Raw genomic sequence first — 26,870 nt, forward strand, 5'->3', positions numbered from 1 at the left:
TACAATAAGGGTAAGAACTTAATGAATCAGGGGCACCTGGGTGGCTCAGTCATTAAGTGTCTGCCTTTGGCTCAGGTCATGATCCCAGGGTCCTGGGATCAAGCCCCACATCTGGCTCCCTGCTCAGCGGGAAGCCTGCTTCTCCCTCTCCCACTTCCCCTGCTTGTGTTCCCTCTCTCGCTGTGTGTCTGTCAAATAAATAAATAAAATTTAAAAAAAAAAGAACTTAATGAATCAAACCAAGTCAGTCTGTGAGCACAGTTACGATGAGGACTTGGTCAGGTCTAGGCCAGCTCTAGGCACTTACTGCTTAATATGTTTAAAAGTGGAGGATCTCGGGCGCCTGGGTGGCTCAGATGGTTAAGCGTCTGCCTTCGGCTCAGGTCATGATCTCAGGGTCCTGGGATCGAGTCCCGCATCGGGCTCCCTGCTCCTTGGGAGCCTGCTTCTCCCTCTGCCTTTCTCTCTCACTCTGTCTCTCATGAATTAAAAAAAAAAAAAAATCTTTAAAAGTGGAGGATCTCTATTATGTTCAGAGATCAATCAGGCACAGTCCACAGCAGTTGCCTTTTAATGTGGTCAGATGAGGAAGGGTCAGTGTCTAGAGAGTCTGGCAGTTTGCTGTAGAAATCCTCTTTTTACAAGAGTTTAATCAGTCTTGTGCCTTTGCAGGCCTCTTTTGTCTCTAGTGATTATCAGCTCCTAGTTCTTCTAGGCCTTACAGGTTATAGTCCTTGGTACTCCCAGTCTATACTGGTTTTGGTGATATTTGGTCTTAGCTGCAATATCCTTGGCTTCTTTTCTGATTATATCACTACTTGACACGAGTGACACCATCCTGCTCCCTACAGGTGGAAAATGTCAACTGTCATGAATCATTTTCACAGGATGTACACTTGATACGGTGCTGTATAAATGGCACTTTACCTCTATAGCCTTCCTTCCCAAAACCCTTAACTCGTCTTATCATTAGAAAAACATCAAACTCCAACAGCGGGGCATCTTACAAAATGCCTGACCAGTACTCCTGGAATCTATCAAGATCACCAAAACAGGGAAAGTCTGAAAAACTGCCACAGCCAAGAAAAGCCTAAGAAGACATGACAACTAAATGTAATAATGTGGTATCCTGAATGGAATTCTGGCTCAGAGAAAGGACAATAGGTAAAAACTGCGGAAATCTAGATAAACTCTGGACTTCGGTAATAATGTATCGATATTGGTTCCTTAATTGTAGTTAATGTACCCTACTAATGTAATAGGGATAATAGGGAAACTGGGTATGGTTAATCTGGGAAACTCTGTACTATCTTCTCAATTCTCAATTATCTAAAACTGTTCTTAAAAAAAAACTATTACAAAGAAAAAAAGATTCAAGTCAGAATTTGCTTCCAAACAATGGGAGAAGTGTGTGGGGGGTACGGATGCAGACAAGACTGACCGTGAGTTGACAACGTTGAAACTAGTTGATAAATACATGGGGGTACCATTTTTCTCCCGAATTTGTTTGAAAGGTCCCTAGTCCCCTCCAAAAAAAGGTTTAGAAATATTTGAGCGGCCCCAACATATAACCAGGTGTGCTTAGTCAGGGAAAAAGTGATCACCTGTATTTACTTTTCAGGCAGAGTTAGCGGATTAATTTGAAAAACCCTGTAAGACTTTAAGTGGTTAATGCGACCGAAGTGACCATTACCGAGACACCGTCTGCATCTTTGAGCTTGAACTCCATCCGAGGTCGCAGGGCTACATTGCTAGAAGCAGCTGGAATAACTATATAGTCTCGGCGGAGAAACTTTGCGAGCACGGAACCCTGGAGCACAGCGACGCCCCCCGCCCCCGGGGCACAGCGCGGCTTAGGCAGCGCGCGGAGGATGTGCGTGGGCGTCGCAGGGTGCACGTGGGAGCGGACTGCGCAGGCGCCGCGCTGGCGCAGAGCTAGCCATTGGAGGTGAGGTGAACGCGGAGAGCGCGTCTGGGCGGCGAGGCTGCCGGGCACCAGTGGACGCCACCACGGCCAGCCTTCAGAGACGGGTCGGGGTCAGCGGCCCTTTTGCCTCTTACCAGGTCAGGGTTCCCAAGGCGCGTGGCAGGGAGCGAAAGGGACTGCGTGAGGGCTGCGGGGCTTCGGTCGTTGGCGACCGGACGTTGGGCGCTGGACGTTGAGGTCGGGCGTTGAGCGGGCACCGGGGGCCTGGAAGTGGAGAGAGGATGGAAGGGTGGAGGAGCCCTTGGAGCCTTGGCTGGGGAAGGGCAGGTCTAGGGTTGAAGGTTGTGGTGGGGGAGGGGCAAGAGAAGTGAGAATTGAGCCCCTGGGTAAAGGGGGGCCCTGTAGTAGGTTTGGAAAATAGTACTTCCAGGCACGACTCTCCGAAATGTGAACGTCCGCTGGCATCCCGATAGAGGAGCTCTTTGCTCTTGTCTCTGAAAGAATCTAGTTTGTGGATTCAGTCAGTGCTTTTGTTTAACTCAAAGCTGCAGTGCAAACAACACTAACACTTCCTACCTTCTGTAGGAAAGGTGGATGCACCATGGCTTTGGCTAGGTACGGGTAAAGCGGCTCTGGTTCACGTTGCATGTTTGTAGCGTGTCTGCTCTGTGCCAATCGCATTTCTTGGCACTTGGGTCCCTGATATAAATACGTTGGCCCTGTTGGCCTCTAGAGTAGGAGAAGCTGCTTCTAGTTCCCTTGTTGAGCCCTCAGGGTATTGAATGGGAAGTGGCATGGCCTAGGAATCGGACCTGGATGTTCAGCTCAGCTGTGTAAGGGCCCTTGCGCTGAGGGGGTTGGCAAGTTACTTCATCTGCTCCGGTCTCCCTTACTTACCTGGAGGAATAAAGGAAGAAAGAATGCTTTAATCCTCAGATTATTTCAGTGTGCAAAGTAGTTACACATGAAAGGAAGAAATTCTTTGTGGTTTAAAAGTAAAGTTTAATAGCTGCCTCCGAAGAACTTAGTAAGCACCGGTCACTGCGCTAAGTAGTTTACATACATTCTTGAATTTAATCATCACAGTTCAGAGTTATGAGGAAGTTACTAAGATTGGCAACATTTTACAGAAACTGAATCCAAGAAAGATGAAGTGATTTTGCCTGAGATAGCATAGCTAAATGAGGAAGATGAGACTCTGCTCAGATTTGGGTCTGACCCACTTTAAAGCTCATGTTCTGCTGAACCATTGAGTTCCATGGCTTTAAAACTGAATGTTTCCTTGGGTGTTGAGTTTGATAAGTTCTTTATAGATTTTTGGATTCTAGCCCTTTAGCTGATAAAGCATTTGCAAATATCTTCTCCCATTCTGTCAGCTGTCTTTTGGTTTTGTCAACTGTTTCCTTTGCTGTGCAAAAGATTTTTATCTTGAAGTCCCAAAGTTGATTTTTGCTTTTGTTTCTCTTGCCTTTGGAGACATGTCTCCTAAGAAGTTGCTGCTGTCAAGGTCAAAGAGGTTGCTGCCTGTGTTCTCCTCTAGGATTTTGATAGATTCCTGTCTCACATTTAGGTCTTTCATCCATTTTGAGTTTATTTTTGTGTGTGGTATAAGAAAATGGTCCAGTTGCATTCTACGTGTGGCTGTCCAATTTTCCCAACACCATTTGAAGAGACTGTCTTTTCTCCATCGGATATTCTTTCCTCTGTTAAAGATTAGTTGACCATATAGCTGAGGTCCATTTCTGGGTTTTCCGTTCTGTTCCATTGATCGATGTGTCTGTTTTTGTGCCAGTACCATACTGTTTTGATGATTAAAGCTTTTTAATAGAGCTTGAAGTCTGGGATTGTGATGCCTCCAGCTTCGGTTTTCTTTTTCAACATTCCTTTGGTTCTTTGGGGTCTTTTCTGGTTCCATACAAATTTTAGGATTATTTGTTCCAGTTCTGTGAAAAATGTTGATGGTATTTTGATAGGGATTGCAATGAATGTATAGATTGCTCTGGGTAGCATAGACATTTTAACAATATTTGTTTTTCCAGTCCATGAGCATGGAACGTTTTCCCATTTCTTTGTGTCTCCCTCAGTTTCTTTCATGAATATTCTATAGTTTCCAGAGTACAGATCCTTTATCTCTTTGGTTTGCAGCAATGTCCACAATAGCCAAACTATGGAAAGAGTCCGGATGTCCATCGACAGATGAATGGATAAAGAAAATGTATATGTATGCAATGGACTATTACTCAGCCATCAAAAAAATCTTGCCATTTGCAATGATGTGGATGGAACTAGAGGGTATTACGCTCAGTGAAATAAGTCAAGCAGAGAAAGACAATTATGATTTCCCTCATGTGGAATTTAAGAAACAAAACAGGAGCATGGGAGAAGGGAGGGAAAAATAATACAAAATCAGAGAGGGAGACAAACCATAAGAGACTCTTAACCATAGGAAACAAACTGAGGGTTCCGGGAGGGGAGGAGGTTGGAGGGATAGGGTAACTGGGTGATGGGCATTAAGGAGGGCACGTGATATAATGAGCACTGGGTGTTATATACAACTGATGAATCACTAAGCTCTATCTCTGAAACTAATAATACACTATATGTTAATTAATTGAATTTAAATAAATTTAAAAAAAAAAACCCCAAAAAACTGAATGTTTCCTTTGAGTAGCCATTCTTTCTGAATGTGTGTGGTTACCAGGAAAACAAAAGCAAACATTAGAGAAGAAAAAGAAAATTATAGCTATGTATCTGCTGCAAGTACTTTTGGTATTAAAGGAATTAATTCACTGTGCTAAGAATTAATTTTACTCTAGCTTCTATTCTTCTGAGAAGGAAGGAGAGGGCTTACAGTCACTGGTTGCAGGTGTATTGTGGGATGCTCTTGGCCAGATGGTGGAGGGGCAACAGGATTCCAAGAGAGTGCAAGAAAGGGTTTGCCCCTTCGGGAGCTTCACATTTTATTGGTGTCAGATCATGAAGCACAGAACAAAAGGACAATACAAAGCCAAGGCCTTCTGTTTGCCTGTAGAACTATAGCAGTTACTTCCATTCCACTGGTCTTTTATTACATCAGTGATCCCTTTAACATGAAGGAATTTGGGGACCCTCCTAATTAAACTCTTGTGTTAAGGAAATATATAACTAATTTGGATTTGGGGATGATTATAAATACATTTTTTTTTTTAAAGATTTTATTTGACAGAGAGACACAGCAAGAGAAGGAACACAAACGGGGAGTGGGAGAGGGAGAAGCAGGCTCCCCACCGAGCAGGGAGCCCGATGCGGGGCTTGCTCTCAGAACCCTGGGATCATGACCCGAGCCAAAGGCAGACGACCAATGACTGAGCCACCCAGGCGCCCCTATAAATACATTTTAATTCGTCACCAGTAGCATGTAAAAAAACAGTAGATTGTATATAGGGGAAACTGCTTGTTTTAAAACTGGGTAAGATTAGCTAGCCCATGAGGTATCATGACCCTTGCAGCGATGTCTGTAACACACCTGTACCTGAATACCAGAAGTCAGCAGCCCAAGGTTGGGAAGCACAGCATTATGGAATAGTGTCTGTCCACTCAAGATTCAGATACACCCAGTGGTTGACACAGGATGAAGCCAAGTAGGGATAATTGCAGTTTTCTTATGGCTGTTTTTTAACGTTGAAATACATGGGTTAGAATTCATAGGACTGTAAATCAAAAGAAAAAAGGCAATCTTTATATGATAAACACATTTTTAAAAATTAAATTCCAAAAGATGTTAGGTAACTGCAAGTTTTATGTGTACTCACAGTAGTCCTGGTTGCTACTCCAAAAGCTAGTGCATAATTTTAAGTAGGTAGTTTTCAAAGTAAGGGGTAGTATGATGATTCTGCTGACTGGCTGTTGGCTCTCATCTTTAGTCCTGTGCTCAGTTAGGAGAAGGATGTCTATGTGAGGGTTTCTGATGAACTAGAGAAAGTCCAGACTTGTGAGGACCCTGGAAGGTGTTACATCAACTGGTGAAGGACCTGGAGGAAAGTGGATATGGTAGACATCTCAGGTATTTGAAAAGTTATGGAAACAGCAACAGGAGTCCGCCAGTTGGGAAGTGAACCATTTCATAAAGAAGAGTGCAGTACAGTTGGCTGTCCAAAATTAAAGAAGTTAGAAGCTTCTAGTTATAGAACAGGCCTACACATCTATTTGCCCTGGGCATTGTAATGAAAATTCCTGAATAGGGTGAGGCAAGTGAGGTGTCTTTCTAACCTACATATTCCACTCTAGGTGGAGCTCTTTTTAAGCTTAAATCCTTTTTAATTGCTGCTTAAACTTCTAAGACTTGTTTTTTCTGAAGTCAAATTTATTTACTAATTTTTGGACTTTGGAAGAGTGGATATAAGACTTGAAGTTTTGCTATTAAATTTCAGAAACCCTCATAACGTGATGTAATTCTCCATTTAAGACTGCCACATGTAATTTCAGACAGTGAATTTCATTTTCACTGTCCAGATTGTCATGAAAACAGTGCAATAGTACATTTTAATTATTTTGTCATACAATTATCTTTTGAATGCCTCATTGTACAAAACATGGTAGGTGCCATGAGAAATCAGGGTATTTTTTTTGTTAATGTTTCTAATAAAACCTGGTTTCTGCACTCAAGGTGCTTAAAATAATCCAGAACACAGACATAACTGTCTATAGCTAACTGTGCTACAGGATAGAAAAGGAGCTGATTGTGGATTGACTGTCAGCCCTACCAAATAAGGACAGAGGAAAGGCTATTTCAGGAGTTACCTGTTGTGTATTGAGGGTCCCACTGGTGTCTTGAGAAAAGGACTATATCCTAGTTTTGTGGTTTAAATATTGATCCTTTACTTGATTTAGAATTAGCCACATGAGGAAAAATAGGCCTAATTTAAATGCAATATTAATATTTTAATCTTTAAAATGCTTTTTTCTATTAAAGTAATTCATTTTTAAGCATAATTTGAGGGGTACCTGGGTTGGTTAAGCGTCTGCCTTCTGCTCAGGTCATGATCTCAGGGTCCTGGGATCGAGCCCCGCATCTGCTCCCTGCTCAGTGGGGAGCCTGCTTCTCCCTCTCCCTCACCCTCTCCCCCTGCTTGTGTTTGCACACTCGTGCGTGTGCTCTCTGTCAAATCTTAAAAAAAAAACATAATTTGAAATGAAAAAGACTAAAAATTGCTTTTGTCAACCTACTTCCCCATAACACTCTTTTAAAATTTAATTTTTTTTATTTATTTTTCTTTATTTGGGGTTTTTTTTTTTTTTTTTTTTGCAGTTATTATACAGTGTTTCTGATTTTCATTTGCTATTCTTACAATGTTTTACGATGTTTTTGAAAACTAGGATTCTAAATGGTAGTGTTAATATTCTGTCTAGTAGAGGTATCACAGTTAACTTTTTTCTCTAATTTTTTTCCACTATTTTAAATAGGCTTTTTTGATGTTCAGGATTATTATTATTATTTGAGAGGGGAGAGAAGGAGTGGGGGCAGGGGCAGAGGGACAGAGGGACAGGGAGAGAATCTTAAGCAGGCTTCATGCCCAGCATGGAGCTGACACATGGCTTGATCTCACAACACTGAGATCATGACCTGAGCCGAAATCAAGAGTTGGACGCTTAACTGACTGAGCCACTTAGGCACCCCAATGCTTAGGATTATTTTAATGGGATGATTTCTAGGTATAGAGTTACTGGCTGAATGGCTAGAACACTTTTAAGAATATATGTATACCTGGAGTGCCTGGGTGGCACAGTTGGTTAAGTGTCCAGCTCTTGGTTGCAGCTCAGGTCATGAGATCAAGCCCCTTGTCAAACTCCCTGCTCAGCATGGAGTCTACTTGAGTGTCTCTCTCTCTCTCTAAAATAAATATATATTGAAGGAAAAGAAAAAATACATATATACCTTAATATATATTTATAGGGGCGCTTGTGTGGCTCAGTCATTAAGTGTCTGCCTTCACCTCAGGTCATGATCCCCGGGTCCTGGGATCGAGCCCTGCATTGGGCTCCCTGTTCAGCAGGAAGCCTGCTTCTCCCTCTCTCACTGTCTCTCTGTTGAAAAATAAATAAAATCTTTAAAAAATACATATTTATAGACATATATACATGCAGGTGTGTATATGTATGTATATCCAAATTGTCTCCCCATAAGAACATACTAATTTATATTCAATGCAATGAGTCTCCATTTTATTTTCCAAAGATTTTATCTTTATTTTTAAGATTTTGAGAGAGAGAGGGAGAGAGAGGGAGCATGAGCAGGGGGGAGGGACAGAGGGAGAGGGAGAAGCAGGTTCCCTGCTCAGCAGGGAGCCAGACCTGGGGGCTGGATCTCAGGACCCTGGGATCATGACCTGAGCTGAAGGTAGACGTTTAACCAGCTGAGCCACCCAGGTGCCCCTTATCTATTTATATGAGAGAGAAAGAGAGAGAGCGAGCCTTCGAGCAAGCACCTCTTCCTGTGAGTAGGTGGAGGGAAGGGGAGAGAGAGAGAATCTCAAGCACTCTGCACTGAGCACAGAGCCCAATGCAGGGCTCAATCTCACAAACTTGAGATCATGACCTGAGCTGAAATCAAGAGTTTGTCGCTTAACCGACTTTGCCACCCAGAGGCCCAATAGTGAGTGTCCTTTTTAATCACACCCACACTGGGCAGAATATAATACATAATTATTTAATTTGATTTTTCTATTACAAATGAGGTTGAAGGTTTTCCCCCTTATGTTTATCAACTAATCTTCATCTTCTATGCATTCTATTCATGCCTTTTGCTCACATTTTATTGGTATCTGTATCAGTTGGGCTGCAAATAACAGAAAACCCCTGGGTTAATTTGATGCCACAGTGAATCTAAGCATAGGAAGATCAGGGCTGGTGTTCCTACTCAAGGATACCGCCAGAGACATCAGATGCTTTCGCTTTTCCGCTCTACCATCCTTAGGGTGTGCTCTCTTCCTTTTTGCTTATTGCTTCCTGATTACGTTACAGGAAGAAAGGGGTGAAGGATCCTGCAGCCAAGTCTGTTCCTGTTCATCAGGAAAGGACAGAGCTTTCTGAGAAATTCTGCTCAGAAGAATGATTATGGCCAGTATTGTCTCTAACTCAAGCTGGCAAATCAGAGGTAGAAGATGGCCTTTGGGTCGGTTACATTGTCTGCTACAGTATCTGAATGTTTTTACTGTTTATCCCACATTTTTAAAATTTTGATATTGAATTTTCCATCTTTGTGTTAATCTTTATTTTCTGGCTTCTTTGCTATTTTTTGTAATCTTTTGTTTCATATAGTCATGTTTGCTAGTTCCTTTGTGATATTTTACCACTTTTAAGAGCAAAAATAAAACCCTTCACCTGGTCATGTGGTTGTTGTAGGCTGATTCTCTAGGAAGCAAAACTTGAGATGGAGATTTGTATACTGTGGTGAACGTGTTTTTGCATGGCTTTAGTGTTTTTGGAGTTAGTTGAGATGGCTTTTCTAGTCCAATATGCCCAGTGTTGGAAAAATGAATGCTCTTGATTGTATTGGTCCTTACTAGATCAAGTTTATCATGGTACTAAAATATCACTTGTTTTCTCTCTGTTGACAAGTGTGTAAGGCAGGTGTGTCCTTATTGTGGCCTCAATTTCTCCTCCTTTAATCAGTGTTTGTTTTATAGATCTAGGGACATTGTGATTCACTGATTCTTGGCTGATCGCTCTCTTCCAGTGTTTCTTTCATCCACATAAAAAATTGAGTTCTCTTTTATCGGCTATTAATATTTGTATTCCATTTTTTTTTTTTGGTTATTTGCATAGCACATGTTTTAGTTCTATTATTTCCAGACTTGCCATATAATTTTGTTTTATGTGTGCCTCTTGTGCATAACACCTAGCTGGATGTTTTTCTCCCTCTTTTTCTCTTTTAATTGAGACTAAATCATTGATAATTGGATTACTTGGGTTTCGTTCTGTCATCTTATTTGATGTTTTCCATTGACCATGCTCAATCATTTTTTTTTCCTGTTAGACAGATTTTTTCTTCTGTAATTTTAAAATTATGCATTGTTTTTGTTCTTCTGATAGTTACCCTAATATTTTAATGTGCATTCTTTATATTTCTTATACATTGGAGTTACTCAGTATTCCTAACCCCACCCAGTTTCCCCTGGAAGTTATTTTCCATTTGTAACTTCATAGTATTTGTCTCTTACTGCACCCAACATTCTCCTTCTCACTGGATCTGATCCTTGTGTGTGTGGGGGGGGGTGTGCTTACTGCCATGTGTGTGCTTTCCCTGGCAGCTGCAGGATCTCCCATTGTAACTGCCCATCTGCAGCCTTCAGTTAGGGATCTTCCCAGGATCTGGCCTATAGAGTTTCCCTCTTCGAGTGTGCCTGTGTATTTCTTTCTTTCTTTCTTTTTTTAATTTCGTTATCTTTTCTGTATTGTCATGGATTAGGCAAATGATATGGAACTTTTAGGACACCAGGAGGGAGGATGTTTCTGCTATTTCTTTATCTTCCCTTTAAAACAATGTTAAACAATATTTAGATACTACTCATACCAGTTTAGCTTTCTGTGGCTTTTTTTTTTTTTCCCCTGAGCAGTTTTGGGACAATAGGCAGTTTTACCTGTGGTTAGCAGACAAAGCTGTAGGTCACAACCTCAGGAAGAAAAGTTGTCCACTTTTATTACTTCCCTTGGGCAGGACACTTAGTATTCTTTAAGAGTAATAGGAAAACAACAAGCTAGGATAAAGTCTGGATAGAGGTTTCTCAGAGGCACTTTGTAATAATACATGTACCTTATTTTCACAGAAAAGTGCATGCAGTTAAGTCCTTAAAAACAGTAGATACAAGGTACAATTTATAGAAGCTCAGCTGGAGATTATCAAAGCAGAGGACTTGGGAAAAACAGAGCAAACAGAGGTCAGCTGAGGCAAACCGTGAAGGATGACTGGGAGGGAAGGACTTTGCCAGGCCAGTGAGGAAGAGAGAGGGCATTGCGAGCTGGGTTTAGCATATTCAGGAGCCTAGTGTCTAAAGTAGGAGCGGGTAGAGGGATTCTGAGGGGCTAGAAAGGTAAGTGATGACCTGATTAAGACAATACCCTCTATTGTATTTCACCATTAAGTTGCATGCTCTGGGTTGGAAATATTTCTTTTTAAAACATGAAAGTCCTTTTTTATTCTGTTGTTTCAAAAGCTTTGTAAAGTAAAAAATGGTGTTGCATTCTGAGATTACTCTTTTGATGTCTCTTGAGTTAGTCTTTTGTCTGTGGTTGAATTGTGTGAAACTTGGGAGCTTGTACTTACAGATAGAGAATCTTTCTGTTTCTTGTGCCTTTAGGCCAGGCTGTGATATCATGGTTAACTCTGCTTTGGAATTATTCATGAGCATTACTTGTTACATAAAAAGAAATCACCTGGGCCTGCAATACTTCTATTTTTGTAATTAAAAATTGCCTTCTAAATACACTTCTTTCCATAGACTTCTTTGAATGTTAAATTGCCACATAATATGATGTCAAGAAATAATTTGGAGGCATCTACTTGTAAAATGACAGAGCCATTTAATTTTGAAAAAAATGAAAACAAGCTTCCACCATGTGATTCTTTAAGAAGTCCTGGAGCACATGCTAACCACCCTAATTTCCGGTTGAAAAGCCCAGAGAATGGAAATAAAAAGAACAATATTTTGCTGTGTGAGCAAACCAAACAGTATTTGGCTAGTCAGGAAGACAATTCAGTATCTTCAAACCCTAACAGCATCAATGGAGAGGTGGTTGGATCCAAAGGAGACAGGAGGATGTTGTCAACAGGTGAGTGAAAACTACAGGCTTACTACTTCTTGATTCTGGTGGTTTCTTTGGCTTATCACAGGTATGTAATCACACATTCATGTGCTATTAACAGAACAACTAAATAGCTACCATATAGTATTTGCATTTAAAGATTTAGAAGCAAAAGCCAGGTGCCAAATAGCTTCATCACAAAAGAGATTCTGGAGGAGAGAAGGTCTACAAATGAGCTTTCCCCCCCCCACAATGGGAGAACTGTACTAGGAATGTAGAAAGGACATACTCTGCCTTTTTAAAGATTGGCATATTAAAAAATACTATGCAAATCGTATGCTCACAAAGATACAGTAAGATATTAAATTGTTTTATTAGATTTTTAAAAAATTGTTGCTTTAGTCCTAATTCCAAAACCCTGGTTTTGAATGGGGAGGGGAGGCCTGGTGAGTGTATATCGGATGTGATCTTTTACTGTTATGGTGATGTAGTTCTGGTGTGTGGCCTTTGGGCCTCTGGGGTTTCCCAAGAGGTCAAAACTATTTTCCCGATAATACTAAAGTATCATTTGCCTTTTTTGTTGTGCTGACTTTACACCGATGGTGCAAAAGCAAAGGTGGGTAAACCAATAATATGCCTCGTTAGCTCCTCCCTGCCTGGGCCAGTGGTCATTGGGTTTTTTCATTGCTGTGAACTTGTGGTTAAGACAAAGCCAGAACCTTACTGAGGGCTGTCCTTGACAAAGCACTAAGAATTACTACTAAATCTTGACACTTGTGTACAGATATTTTTAGTATTTTGTGTAAGAAAATAGGAATTACCCCTAACTTCTGCTTCATAGGGAAGTAGGAAAAGTGTGTGTGTGATTGAGTTGTAAGCTGTATGTACGGAAATTTTTTCTTGGAACATCATTTTTACTTGAAAAGAACGACAAATGCTAGTTACTCAGGTATCTAGCCTTCATTTTCTCAAAAATGAACAAAGTGAGCCTGTCACTTCAAGGAAAACACCTGACAGTATTTTGTTGCTAATGATAAAATTCAAGCTTTTGAGCAAAAATGAGAATTTCAGGAAACCCATATCTGCCACTCTGTGTGACAGCTTCTCAATACCTAGACTTTTCCAGTGAGATGCGTGGTGATATTAACTAACACACATGATTTTTAAAATATCGTGTAATGAAATCTGTCCACATTTGGAAGATCTGCATAACTCAGAGTTTCTCAGTCTTACCCAAATGACCAATGCATGATGTTGCCCAGTTATGCATGGGTAAAAATCTACTTAAAGTGCAAGATAAATCAGTGGATTCCAATGTCACATTATGAAAAAGTTTTAGATTCCACATTGCAACTACCCCTCAAGCTATGACTTGAGTTTTGGCATGATGTTAAAGGAAAATACCCATAATTATCTGAGAAGGCTGTTATTAAATACTACTTTTTGCAACCACATATCTGTGAGAGGCCAGATTTTCTTCATAGACTTCAACCAAAGCAACACAGGGGATTGACTGCAAAAGCAGGTATGTGAATCCAACTACCATGAGTTAAATCAAACATTACAAAAATGTAAAACAGTGCTACTCTTCTCACAATTTTTTTTTGCTTTGGAAAATGAAGTTGCTTTAAAAACAAAAATCATGTCAACGTAGTGCATTTATTTTTAAATAAATGTTTTTAATTTTTAGAAGTTTAAAATTTCTAATTTTAATTTCTTTTTAACAGTTTTTTATGGGGAGGAGGGGCAGAGGGAGAGGGAGAGAGAGAATTTTAAGCAGGCTTCATACCCAGCACAGAGCCCCACGCAGGCTCAATCTCAGGACTCTGAGATCATGACCTGAGCCAAAATCAAGAGTTGGATGCTTAACCAACTGAGCCACCAGGTGCCCCTACATTTTTTTTCTTTAAATAATCTCCATGCTCAGTGTGGGGCTTGAACTCATGATCCCGAGATCAAGAGTCACATGCTCTTCTGACTGAGCCAGCCAGGCGCCCCTTAATTTCTAATATTGGTAAATATTGACAGACATAGGCCATATAAACAAAATCTCTTTGAGGTTCTCCATAATTTCTAAGTGTGTAAATGAGTTCAGGGTTCAAAAAAGTCTGAGAATTGCTGCCTCAGTGAATGGAGATAAATTCACTATAAGAGGAATAGTAATTAAGTTTCAAACAAATCCTTATTTTTCATTAGAAAAAGTAGGTTGTTGCTTATTTGTAGTGTAGGTTTAAGGCTATTATGGTATAGCTTTGTTATTTGAGTATCTATTATGATATTGTATATTTTCAGGAATAAAGTAATATTTGACTTTTATGTTTTCTCTCTCCAGGAAACTCAGTGTCACCATTAAATGTTGGAAACAGTTCACGACTCAAAGAAGTAAATAGTGTAAGGTTTTGCTTTTTTTCTATTTTGTGTTTTTGTTTGGATGTAAAAGATTCTAAACATATTTTGTATTGTGTTAATGAAGAATTACTCAATTTTCAGATATTACTGAAGGTCAAGCTTCCTTTTCTTTATCCTAGTATCTTTTAAAAAAAAATCAGTTCTTTTTAGGTGATTGTAGTATGCTATGCCATTGTAAGTGCAGCCCTGCTATTGACATGCAGAAATAATACAGATCCTGTGTAGCTGTTTCTGTTTCTCCCTGCGTGATGTGCTGCGGAATTTAGTATAATATGACAACCAGGATGTTGACAGTGATACTGTCAAGATACAGAACATTTCCATCTTTCCCTTACATGTTTTTGATGGTCATATCCATTTCTGTCTTGCCCCTATCACCTCCTTAACCCATGGAGGCTACGAATCTAATCCACATCCAAAGTTCTGTCATTTCAAGGATGTTATATAAATGGAATCCTACGGTATGTAACTTTTTGGGATTGGATATATTCACTCATCATAATTCTCTGGAGATTCATTTAGGGTTGTTGTATCAGTAGTTTTATTTTTATTGCTGAAAAGTAGTCCGTGGTTTAACATTGACATATTGAAGTGGCCCTGCACGGTTTCCAGTTTTGGGCTATTACAGTTAAAACTCTTATAAACCTTCATGTGCAAGGTTGATGTGAGCATAAGTTTTTTGTTTTTGTTTGTTTCTGCCCTGGGTTAAATGCCCAGGAGTGCAATTTCTGGGTCATGGAGTATTGCATATTTAGTTTTTTATGAAGCTACTGAAGCATTTTCCAGCAGAGCTATACCATTGCATGTTCCCACTGAGAATATCTGCAGCATCACACCAGCATGTGGTGCTGGTGGTGGTTTTATTGTTCCCAATCTCATAGACATGTGGTGATATTTTGTAGTGGTTTTAATTTTTCTTGCCCTAATGGCTAGTGATAAACATCTTCTCATGTGCATATTTGCCATTTCTGTTTCATTTTTGATGAGATGTTTACTCATGTATTTTGTCCATTTTTTTATTTTGGTTTTTTTTTTTTTTTACTCCGTTTTGAAAGTTCTTTATATGTTCTAAGTTCTAATCTTTTGTCAAATATGTGATTCACAAATGATTTCTCCCAGTCTGTAGCTTGTCTTTTCAATCTCTTACCAGAGTTGTGGTTTAGCACTCCACAAGTTTTTAATTTTAATGATGTCCTGATCACTTTTCCTTTTATGGATTTTGCTTTTTGTGTCAGGTCTAGAAATTCTTTGCTACTTCAGATCCAGAAAATTTGGGGCTTTTTTTCCAAAAAGTTTTATAGTTTTATATTTAGATTTGTCCATTTTGAGTTAATTTGAAGTTTGTTTTGTTTTTCTCCAATTTCTCCACTATTTGTTAAAAATGCTATATTTCCTCCACTGAATTGCTTTTGCACTTTTGTCAAAAATTAGGCATATTTATTCTATTTTCCGTGGACCTGTCTATATATCCCTCCATCTGGGGCGCCTGGGTGGCTCAGTTAGTTGGGCGACTGCCTTCGGCTCAGGTCATGATCCTGGAGTCCCAGGATCGAGTCCCACGTCGGGTTCCCTGCTCAGCAAGGAGTCTGCTTCTCCCTCTGACCCTCCTCTCTCTCATGCTGTCTCTTATTCTCTCTCTCTCAAATAAATAAAATCTTAAAAAAAAAAAATTTATATATCCCTCCACCATTATCACAGTACTGGTGCTATGTAATAAGTCTTGAAGTTGGGTACAGTGATTTCTCCCACTTCTTTTTTTTTTTCAAAATTGTTTTAGCTAGTATATTTCCTATGCCTTCCAGTATACATCTTAGAATAATCTTGTCCATATCTGCAAAAAGTCTTGCTGAGATTTTGATAGTAATTGATTTTTTTTTTTTTTAAAGATTTTATTTGTCGGAGAGAGGGGGAGAGAAAGTGCGCACACGCACAAGCAGGGGAAGAGGCAGGCAGAGGGAGAAGCAGGCTCCTTGCCGAACAAGGAGCCTGATGCAGGACTAAATCCCAGGATCATGACCTGAGCTGAGCCAAAGGCAGACACTTAAACGACTGAGCCACGCAGGCGTCCCAATAGTAATTGATTTAAACTTGTATAAGGATTGAGGATTATCAGTATCTTTAGTGTGTTGAATCTTCCAGTCCATGAATGTAATCTCTCCGTTTATTTAAATCTTCTTTGATTTCTTTCACTTCGTAGTTTTCAGCTTATATGTTCTATGCACAGTTATATTTACACATGGTTTTTTTGTTTTGTTTTTTTTTAGTGATTGTAAATGCTGTTATAGTTTCTATTTCCACATATCCTCAGGTTCTATTTCCACATATCCTCATATATATAAATATGGTTTTGCATGTTTCTCTTGTACCCTGTGACTTTATTGAAGTCACTTATTCTTGAGAATTTTTTTTGTAGATTCCTTGGGATTTTCTTTTTTTTTTTTTTTTAAAGATTTTATTTATTTATTTGAGAGAGAGAATGAGAGAGAGAGAGAGAGAGAAAGAGCATGAGAAGGGGGAGGGTCAGAGGGAGAAGCAGACTCCCTGCTGAGCGGGGAGCCCGATGCGGGACTCGATCCCAGGACTCCAGGATCATGACCTGAGCCGAAGGCAGTGGCTTAACCAACTGAGCCACCCAGGCGCCCCTTGGGATTTTCTACATAGACAATTTTATCTTCTGCAAATAGGAACAGTTTTATTTCTTTTCAGTATATATGCTTTATATTTCCTTTTTTTTTTCTTTTTTTTTTTTTTTGCCTATTGCACTGGCTGGAACTTCTAGCTCTGTGTTGAGTAAGAATGGTGACAGTGGATATCTTGCTTTATTTCCAAACTCAGTGGAAAGCATTGAGTCTTTTCACTATTAAGTGTATTGTTAGCTATGGGATTTTTGTAGATGATCCTTATCAACTTGTTGAAATTTTCTGTTCCTACTTTTTTGATAGTTTTGATCATGACTAGGTGTTGAGCTTTTCTAAATGCTTTTCCTTCATCCATTGATACTTGATCTTTTAACCTGTTAATACGGTGGATTACATTGATTTTTTATTTTTTAATTATTTTTTAAAGATTTTATTTATTAGAGCACAAGAGAGAGCACAAGCGGGGGTTGGGGGGAGAGGCAGAGGGAGAAGCAGATTCTCCACTGAGCAGGGAACCTGATGTGGGGGTCGTTCCTAGGACCCCAAGATCATGACCTGAGCTGAATAACTGACTGAACCACCCAGGTGCCCTTTGTTGATGTTTTAAAATATTTAACCAGCCTTGCATCCCTGGAATAAACTCCACTTTGTCATGGTGTATAGTTAATTTTGTATATTGCTGAATTATATTTGGTATCATTTTGAGTAGGATTTTTACATCTGTTTTTATAAGCAGTTTATAATTTTCTCTTTCTTACTATCTTTGTGTGGTTGGGGAACCAAGGTAATATTACCTTTCTGAAAGAGAAGTTGTATGGGACTGGTGTTAATTCTTTAGACATTTGGTATTTTCTAGTGAAAACCATGTAAGTGTGAAGATTTATTTTTTTGGTGTTTTAAGATTATTCAATTTCTTTAATATTTATAGGACTATTCATATTATCTTTTTCATATTGTGATAATTTGTGGTGTTTGAGGAATTGGTCCATTTTGGCTATGTCATGAAATCTGAATGTGTAGAGTTGTTCTAAGTATTCCATTATTTTTATGTCTTCAGGGTCTATAGTAAGGTATACATTGTTTCTTTCCTGATATTGGTAATTTCTGTCTTGTTTATTTTTCAAACAGTCTTGCTAGATTGATTTTATTGATCTTTTTTTTTTTAACTTTTTTTTTTTAATTTATTTATTTGACAGAGAGAGACACAGCGAGAGAGGGAACACAAGCAGGGGGAGTGGGAGAGGGAGAAGCAGGCTTCCTGCCAAGCAGGGAGCCCGATGTGGGATTCGATCCCAGGACCCTGGGATCATGACCTGAGCCGAAGGCAGACACTTAACGACTGAGCCACCCAGGCGCCCTGATCTTTTTTTTAAATATTTATTTGAGAGAGAGAGTGTGTGTAGGAGCTGGGGGGGGGGGGGGGGGGCGGGGGGGGGGGGGGGGGAGGTAGAAGGAGAAGCTGTCTCCCTGCTGAGTGGGGAGCCTGACCTGGGGCTTGATCTCAGGACCCTGAAATCATGATTCATTGATTTTTTTATTTCTCCAAGTTTTTATTTTTAATTTCATTGATTTCTCCTTTTATCTTTGTTTCCTTCTGTTTGCTTTGGGCATGTTTTTTTCTTATTTTTTAGGTTCTTAAGATGGGAGTTTAGATTATTGATTTGAGACTTTCCCTCTTTTCTAATGTGTGAACTTAGTGCTATAAATTTACCTCTTGGCAGTCCTTTAACTGTGTCTTACAAATTTTGATTTGTTATGTTTTCATTTTCTGTGAGTTCAACATTTTTTTAAAATTTCCTTTGAGACCTCCTCTTTGACTCATGAGTTGTTTAGAAGTACATCGTTTTCAAATGTTTGAAGATTATTTGTTAATTACAGTTACTTATTTCTAGTTTGAGACCACTGGTTGAAAAACACCCTCTGTGTGATTTAAATTTGTTGAGCTTTGCTTTATGGCCCAGTGTGTGGTCTTAGTATATGTTCTGTTAGCACTTGAAAAGAATGTCCATTTTGTGGTGGGTAGAATGATCTATAAATGTCTAACAGAATCCATTAGTTGATGGTGATCTCGAGTTCTTCTGTATTCTTGCTGATTTTCTATGTAGTTCTATTAATTGTTGAGACAGGGATATTAAGGTCTCTAACTATAATTATGTATTGTCTATTTCTCTTCAGTTTCATTTTACTCCAGTTTTTTTCTATTCTATTAAGTCTATAATGCTTATTGTATTTTTGCTTAATATGTTCTTCCTTCCCTTTTGTTCCAACATTCCTTTATTTCCTTTATATTTAGAGAACGTCCTTTAGCCATTCTTTTTGGATAGGTCTGCTGGTGACAAATTCTTAGTTTTCTTTCATTCGGGAATGTCTTGATTTCTTCTTTATTCCTGCAGGATACTTTTCCTGGATAAGTTTCTCAGCTAACAGTTCTCTTCTTTCAGCACTTGAAAAATGTATTACTTCCTTCTGCTCTCTGTGGTATCTGTTGAGAAATCTATTCTCTTCTGAATTACTTTTTCCCCTGTAAGTAAGATGTCCTTTCCCTTTCTCTACTTTTAATCTTTTTTGTCTTTAGCTTGAAGAAGTTTGACTACATGCATCTTGGTATGGATTTCTTTAATTTGGTCTGGGACTTGCTCAGCTTGAATTTGTAGATTTATATCTTTTGCCAAATTTTATAAGTATGGGACATTTTTTTTGAGAACTACTTCACCCTGCCTTTTTCCTATACTGGGACTCCAAAGACATGAATGTTAAATATTTTGTTATAGTCCCATAGGTCTCTGAGGCTCTGTTAATTTAGTCTTTTCTCCACTTTGTTTTTTCTCTCTTGTTAGACTTGGCAGTTTCTATTGTTCAGTCTTCAAGTTTACTGATCCTTACCTCTATTCTCTCATTCTGCCATGGCGTCCCTCGTTGTGTGTTTTTTGTTGTTGTTGTTTTACTTTGCAGTTGTAAAACTTCCATTTGGTTCTTCTTTATATCTTCTATTTCTTTGCTGAGACTCTTTTCATTTGTTTCAAGTGTGCTCATAATTGCTTATTGAAGTATTGATGGCTGCTTTAAAATGTTTGTCAAACTTTTCTGTTGTCTTGATGTTGATATTTTTTTTTTCATTCAATTGTGATTTTCCTTTTTCTTAGTAAGACAAGTTATTTTCTACTGAAACTGGCACATTTGGGGTATTATGTTAATGAAATTCTGTATCTTATTTAAACTTTGTTTTAGCTAGCTTCCTCTGACCCTATACCAGAGGAAGGTGGGTGCTGCCAGGTGGGAGTAGATGTCCAGGTGCCCCACTCAGCCTCAGTCGGCACTCAAGATGGTGCTCTCCCTTGCTTTGGGGTGAGGGTGGGAGTTCCAGCTTCCAGGTAGGCCTCATGTGATACCTCCTCCCTGGCTGGGAGTTATGAGTGCCTCTTTACTGATATGGGAGTGGGATGGAGTGGGAAGAGAGTGGGTGGGCCAGGGAGGAGAATTAGAGGGGGAGAGTTGAGAGACACTCATTACTTTTGAATGGTGGTGAAAAGTTCTGATTGTCCACTGGGTCTCCTCTTCCACCACCCCAATGATGGTGGTTGGGGTAGGGGGAACACTCGTACCTGCTGCGTGGAAGTCCAGGTTCCCCACATGGTCTTTATGGGGAGACTCCCAGGGATAAAGTGCCAGCTCCCTGCTCTAGAACAGGGCCACAGTGTTTTCTGTGGTGTTTGTCTAGGGTAGAACAGGTACTGGTTTTCTGTATTGCTGGGCTGCCCGTTTCCTGGTCTTTGGCTAAAGAGAGTAGACTTTCTATTGGGGACTTTATTATCTGTACTGTTTGGCATTTTGGGTTGCTGGCTTCTCAAGCACTGTGTCTGGGATATGTGAAGCAAAAAGAAAAATCAAGAAACTCATTGTCTTGTTCTTCTCTGGGTCCCAAGTTTCCTAGCCTGTCTGCTGCTGCCTTGTCAAAATCAGCTTATGTTTGTTTATATATAAGTCCAGGGTTTTTTAGTAGCATGTAATGGGAGGAATAGGGAAAGGTACATCTCTTTTATCTGTCCAGAAGAGGAAATCCCAAATACAGTATTTCAAAAAAATTACTACCAAGTTTTAATATTGCTATTCTCTTTTCTTAATAGAAGCCTAGCAATAACGTGCCTCCTGCAAAGTCAAAAAAAATACACAAGTTGGTTGAGAATTCCTTGTCCATAAATAATTCAGCACTCTTCAACTCCTTAGGACCTCCTTTTCGGTCAACAACTTGCCATCGCTGTGGCCTGTTTGGTAAGCATATTTCCCTAACATGTCTCTTTCACACATTTGAAAATATTTTTATTATGGAAAGTTCAAAAATATTAAGTATGAACAGAATAGTGTATCTGTACTGTATACCCATCTCTCTGCTTCAGCAGCTACCAGCATCCTACAGTTCTTGTTCATCCATCCATACCTTTCCACTCTTGCTGCTTCCTTACTCGATTATTATTTCCTGTAGTTTTGTTTGTGATAAAATTTACATGCATTGGCATGCACAAACTCACACGCCTATCAAGATACAGAATATTTCCATCTTCTTAGAAAATTCCCTCCTAGCCCCTTCTAGTCTCTCTGGATGCTGGAGGCAACCACAGTGGGGTTTTTTTAACCATAAATTAATTTTGCCACTTTTAAAACTTCATATAAATGGTATCTTATTGATTCTTATGTGTAAAGCTTTTTTTTTCTTTTAGAATAGTATTTTTGATATTAGTACATGTTCTATGTACACTATTTTTTGTTGAGTAGTATTTGTATGATTATATCACAGTGTATGTTTTTTTATTGAACATTTTTGCTTCCTTTAAGTTTGTGTTTAGCTTTTGGTTATTATGAATAGAGCTCTCTCCACATTTTTGTATAAGTCCTTGTGCGGATATAGGTTTTCATTTCTCTTGGGAACATACCTACGAGTATAATTGCTGAGTCAAAGAGTAGGTAACAGCCAAGCCATTTTCCTAAGTAGTTGTCCCATTTTACATTCCCAATGATAATGAGTTCTGCGTGCTCCACATCTCTGTCATTTGGTGCTGTTGGTCTTTTCAACTTTAGCCCTTCTCATGGGTGTGTACTGGTATCTCATTGTGGTTTTAACTTGCATTTCCCTCATGATCAGTGAATGATCTTGAGCAGTATTTCATGTGCTTACTGGCTATTTGGATATTTAGTTGTTTTTTTTTTTCTTTTTTTGAGTAGAAGCATTCGAGGCCAGCCTGGTTTGTTGTTGTTGTTGTTGTTTTATGTGGTTTTTTTTCCTGCCTGTATATTCATAGGATTTTTTAATACTTTATTTAAAAAAACCTCCTGGGTTTTTCTGGGTGTGATTCTCTTCATTGGTTTTTTGTTTTGTATTTTTTTTAATGGCACGAGGTAATAAGCCATGTCAGAGTCTGCTTGCACAAGTCTGTTTTCACCACCACACATTTTCTATTTCCTTTGATTGTTCCTTTTATAATGTTCTGGGCTCTACTTTAAGGTAGTTAGGTTTTCAGTCTGTCCTTTTCATTTTCACCTTTGCATTCGTATTTGCAATTTGAGAGAGCTTTAAGAATTTAATCTTAACGCCTAATCATAAACAGCATAATCCTCTTCAAGTAATCTTCTTGATGTGATTAATAGAATGGTGATTGATATGTCTGGTCTTTGAAAATGTCTTGCTCTCAGCAACAAATACTTGGAGTAAAACACTGGTGATGTTACGGGCTGTGTTCTGTAGGATCGCTGAGGTGTTCACAGTGCAAGCAGACATACTATTGCTCCATAGCATGCCAGAGAAGGGACTGGTCAGCACACAGCATCGTGTGCAAACCTGTTCAACAAAAGTAAGTATAATTTTTATTCATTAGAGAATATTTAAAAGGATTTTTTTTTTTTTTTGATGTGGTAAGGATCAAATGAGGTAAGCAGGCCATAACTATGTAGAAGTTGTTATTTACTGAGGTGTAACATAAAGGATGCAAATCTGAAATGAAGAGCTTACAAATTTAGGACTGAGTTTTCATGAATATAATTTTATTAGTACATATTCAGAGTTAGAACTCTTAAGTTTGTGTTTGTAATAATTAGAGCTTTAGAATGTCTTTTAATCATGTGTTCTTTCCTGAATTTTGATAAGGTAGAACTCTCACAGTGCCTCATGAATTGTGATTTTAAAATATGAAAATCTTACTGGCATGGCATGTACCAGTTTACAAAGCAGTTTCACATCTATAAGTTCATTCGATCCTCAAAACTGTTGAGGTCATGTAGGGATTATCTCCATTTTGTAGATAAGAAAGCTGGAGCTTGGCGATCGTGGCTGTGTATGTCCCTTTAATTAGGTGGCTTTGGAAGAGGCAAGCCCGCACACAGGGGTAGACTGTTGCATAGCCAGCCTTGGACTATTTTGCTTTGTTACTACTGTGCTACTCTCTGAAGGAAGCTGTTTTTCTCCTGGATTTTGATGATTGAGACTCAATCATTGTGGCCCCTACTCTTAATTGGCTCTGTACTATAAGTATTATAATCAGCTGCTTTATTTCAGTTTCCACAAATGTGAAGATAGTAAATCACCTTTTGAAACAAAGAACATGCAAGTGAAAAATGAGGTATGATGTACTTTTTGCCTTTAGAATTTTGAATGATTTCCTTTTATTGAATTAAGAGGACTTAAGCTAAATAAAATACTTATGACTTCTCCATTTCACCAGTGATTATTCAAGTGATCTCCAACCCCCAACATGGGGCTCGAACTCAAGAGATCCCAGATCAAGTCGCAGGCTCCTCTGACTGAGCCAGCCAGGCGCCCCTGCACCAGTGTTTATTTAAAAACAAAAGTTTCCTATTGAATAAATCTGTACACCTTAATGATTGATTGGGTGACTCTTGGGGATTTTTGAGCATTGTGTGTGCCCAGCACTTCCCAGAAGGACTTGCGATGAGATGCCTGTGTCTCAGTGTAAAATCACTGGATTCCTGAGAGAGAGCTCTTCTCTGTGGTCCCCGCATGCACACGTTCTCTGGCTTTGTGTACTGCATTCTTTGTATACTGCCCTCGTATCGAAGCAGCATTTTTTCTGTAATACCCCCCTTCCATTTAGATAACTATGTGGGCTAAATCATTCATAATCTGAAAAATATCAGTAGTACTCAGCTCATCTATAATTTTTAGGCTTCTCTAGCTGGTCCTAGCTTCTACTTAAAAAAATCTGACTTCCTCAAATATTCATTCTTTTAAAATGTTAACAAGTGCAGACTTAAAACACTAAACCCCCCTTTTTATTTTATAAACTCAACATTATCATCACCATTATGGCCTGATTCTTGAGTGATCCCATTGCTGTGTACACTGCCTTTGGACAGTGGGTTTCATTGGCTCTTGAAGGTATACACTATTTCTCTGCTCTCTTATTCAAGCCTCAGGGGCTATTTTGGCCTTAATTCCAGCAAATGGTGGCCACAGTACCCCTGAAACATGTGCTTGTGTAAGTAACTCACTTATGCGTTTTGTTTTTTTTTAAACCCAGGGTGACTATCCTCTTGGAGTTACTAAAGAAATAGCCATTTGTGCTGGTAAAATAATGTTTTCTGATTTGAGAAGTCTACAACTCAGGAAAACCATGGAAATAAAGGTATTTGTTGTTTAATTTCTATAGACAGAGATCCAAAGAACTATAAATTTTTATTCCCTTGTTTTCTGTTTTTACTTTGAGCTTATAAGATAACTTCAAAATGTAACTGATGAAATTGATTACAAAAACTGTCTTATAACTTTTTTTTCAATCTTGTTAGAAAGCTTTAAGAAATTCACATTTGCTTGTGTTCTCAGTGAATTATTGCACATTTTTTGTCTCTTGAAAGGGTACAGTTACTGAATTCAAACACCCAAATGACTTTTACGTGCAGTTATATTCTTCAGAAGTTTTAGAATACATGAACCAACTCTCTGCGACTTTAAAGGAAACCTATGCAAATACAGCTCAGGAGGAGGATTACATTCCTGTTAAGGGGGAAGTTTGTGTTGCCAAGTACACTGTTGATCAGGTAACTGCTGATGAAATGAATTATTTACTATGATGTTTTAATTTACTTTGGTCCTATAACTCGACACCAGAGCTTTTAATAATGCATTTGCTGGCTTAACCAGAGGCTGTTGTCACATTCCCATTTCTTGTCCTGTCGGTATTGTAAGTCTGTTGGGTGACCCCCTCCAGCTCTGTTTATGGGCTCCTCTTCTGCTAGTTACAGACTGATGGCGAGTCCTGCAGCTTGTGTTTATTTCTGTAGCTGAGGCATTAGTGTATCGTAGTGTCTCCTGGGCTAGACTAACCCGGGAATAATTGTGCCATTAAAGTCTCCTAAATAGACAAACTTAGGGATTTCTTAGCCAGATTCTTAGAAGATTAACTTGTTAATTGAGTGCCTCAGAACAGAACTGTAGCCTTTCCTTTGCATGTCCTGTAGATTGGCTGAGAGTTTTTAAGCCTAAAATTGTGAAATATGGTTTTGAAGCAGAGCACCATTATATTCCACTTTCAGACCTGGAACAGAGTAATAATACAAGATATTGACATGCTGCAGAAGAAGGCACAAGTCTTATATATTGATTATGGAAATGAAGAAATAATTCCAGTAAACAGAATTCACCAACTACATAGAAACATTGATTTATTTCCTCCATGTGTGAGTCTTTTTTACTTTCTAAATTCCTAATAGTGTCACCAGAGAGCTGTTTTTAATATTTTGATGGTCACAATATTTGCTCTATTCTGTGATGTATTATAAAAAAGTACCTATTGGTATATTTTTCATCTTTTACTAAACGTAGATAAATACTCATTGGCTTTCTTGGATCCATTTAAGAAGCCTTATTTAGTTAATACTTCCTTAGATCAGAAACTTAGCATTTTTTAGGGACATCTTATCCATCTCTTCTTTTAAAACAATCATTTCTATGTTTGTTACGTTGTCTGGAAGCAACCTGAATCTATATGTATTTGAGGGATAATAATTCTTTCATGAATTTCTTAAGCTTCAAGTCCCAAAAGGAAAAGCACTGTGGATAGAGTAGCACAAGAGACAAATAATTACACATAAAATTGTTTATTTGCTTAATTCTTGAAGATTTCTGATAAATTTTCAGTGTCAAATATATTATCTTTAAAAAATCTTCATGTTATTAATTAGAAAAAATCATTTTCAAATACTAATTTTTTAGTAACTCACGTAAAATCTTTCAGGCCATAAAGTGCTTTGTGGCCAGTGTTATCCCAGCAGAGGGGAATTGGAGCAATGAATGTGTCAAAACTATTAAATCACTGTTAATGGAGCAGTACTGCTCTATAAAGATTGTCAACATCTTAGAAGAAGAAGTGGTTACCTTTGCTGTGGATGTTATGCTGCCAGGTTCAGGTAAGATCTAAATCTTTCTTAGATGGAGCACTTAATGTGTTGTTTAGTCTTCACCTGTTATGCAGAGAAGAAATAGAAACATGAAATGAGGCCAAGTAAGCTCCACTCGGAAGTCCTTCAGGGTGTGATGAAAGTATGGCTTTAACCCTGCGCTTGTAGTTGGCAGTCTTTCAGAGACCCGGCATGGGGTCATGGAGCTGGTGGCTTCAAGGCTAGATGCAGACTTACTGTGGGGATGACTGTGTTAGCCTTTTGATATGGCCATTATGATCACCATTCCTGATTTCTACTCATTTTTGGAGAAAAATTCAAGAATTTCCTTATGAAATTGTCCATGCTTTCACCACGAGTGCTTTTTCCTTGAAGAATCTTCACAGAACTGCGTTTGGTTAGTATTGAGACTGTAAGTGACTAGTATTTAAGTGTGGAGATGGAAACCTTTCTTTGTGTTTGAAAAGTGACTTCTGACCGTGTGCTAATAATTGCATCTCAGTTTCCAAGATATCACTCTTCTACTTTTAGAGACCCGGTATCTGTTGGTGACTTGGTAGAAAATTCAGTTAAATCTTTTGTGAAATTAAATATAAAATCTATCTTCTTTCTTTGCTGTGTATGTTTCGTATTATGACTCAGGTTTCTAGATGGTATTTCAAGGAATTTGAAGTTTATGTCATGCTGGCTACCCCTTGTTTCAGCCATACTTT

General features: G+C 38.8%; 1 protein-coding gene across 1 annotated transcript in view; it reads left to right on the forward strand.

The window, feature by feature from the left end:
• Positions 1 to 5,417: 5,417 nt before the first annotated feature.
• Positions 5,418 to 26,870, forward strand: part of TDRD1 (tudor domain containing 1) — a 39,887-nt gene continuing 18,434 nt past the window's right edge. The window contains exons 1-10 of the mRNA XM_044916225.1: positions 5,418 to 5,465; positions 11,404 to 11,734; positions 14,040 to 14,098; positions 20,880 to 21,024; positions 22,493 to 22,598; positions 23,300 to 23,363; positions 24,282 to 24,386; positions 24,616 to 24,798; positions 25,294 to 25,437; positions 25,995 to 26,166. Coding sequence (XP_044772160.1) covers positions 5,418 to 5,465; positions 11,404 to 11,734; positions 14,040 to 14,098; positions 20,880 to 21,024; positions 22,493 to 22,598; positions 23,300 to 23,363; positions 24,282 to 24,386; positions 24,616 to 24,798; positions 25,294 to 25,437; positions 25,995 to 26,166 — 1,357 coding nt within the window. The remainder of the gene's footprint in view (positions 5,466 to 11,403; positions 11,735 to 14,039; positions 14,099 to 20,879; positions 21,025 to 22,492; positions 22,599 to 23,299; positions 23,364 to 24,281; positions 24,387 to 24,615; positions 24,799 to 25,293; positions 25,438 to 25,994; positions 26,167 to 26,870) is intronic.

The sequence above is a fragment of the Neomonachus schauinslandi genome, chromosome 6 (genome assembly GCF_002201575.2).
Source record: "Neomonachus schauinslandi chromosome 6, ASM220157v2, whole genome shotgun sequence".
In the NCBI taxonomy this organism is placed as follows: Eukaryota; Metazoa; Chordata; class Mammalia; order Carnivora; family Phocidae; genus Neomonachus; species Neomonachus schauinslandi.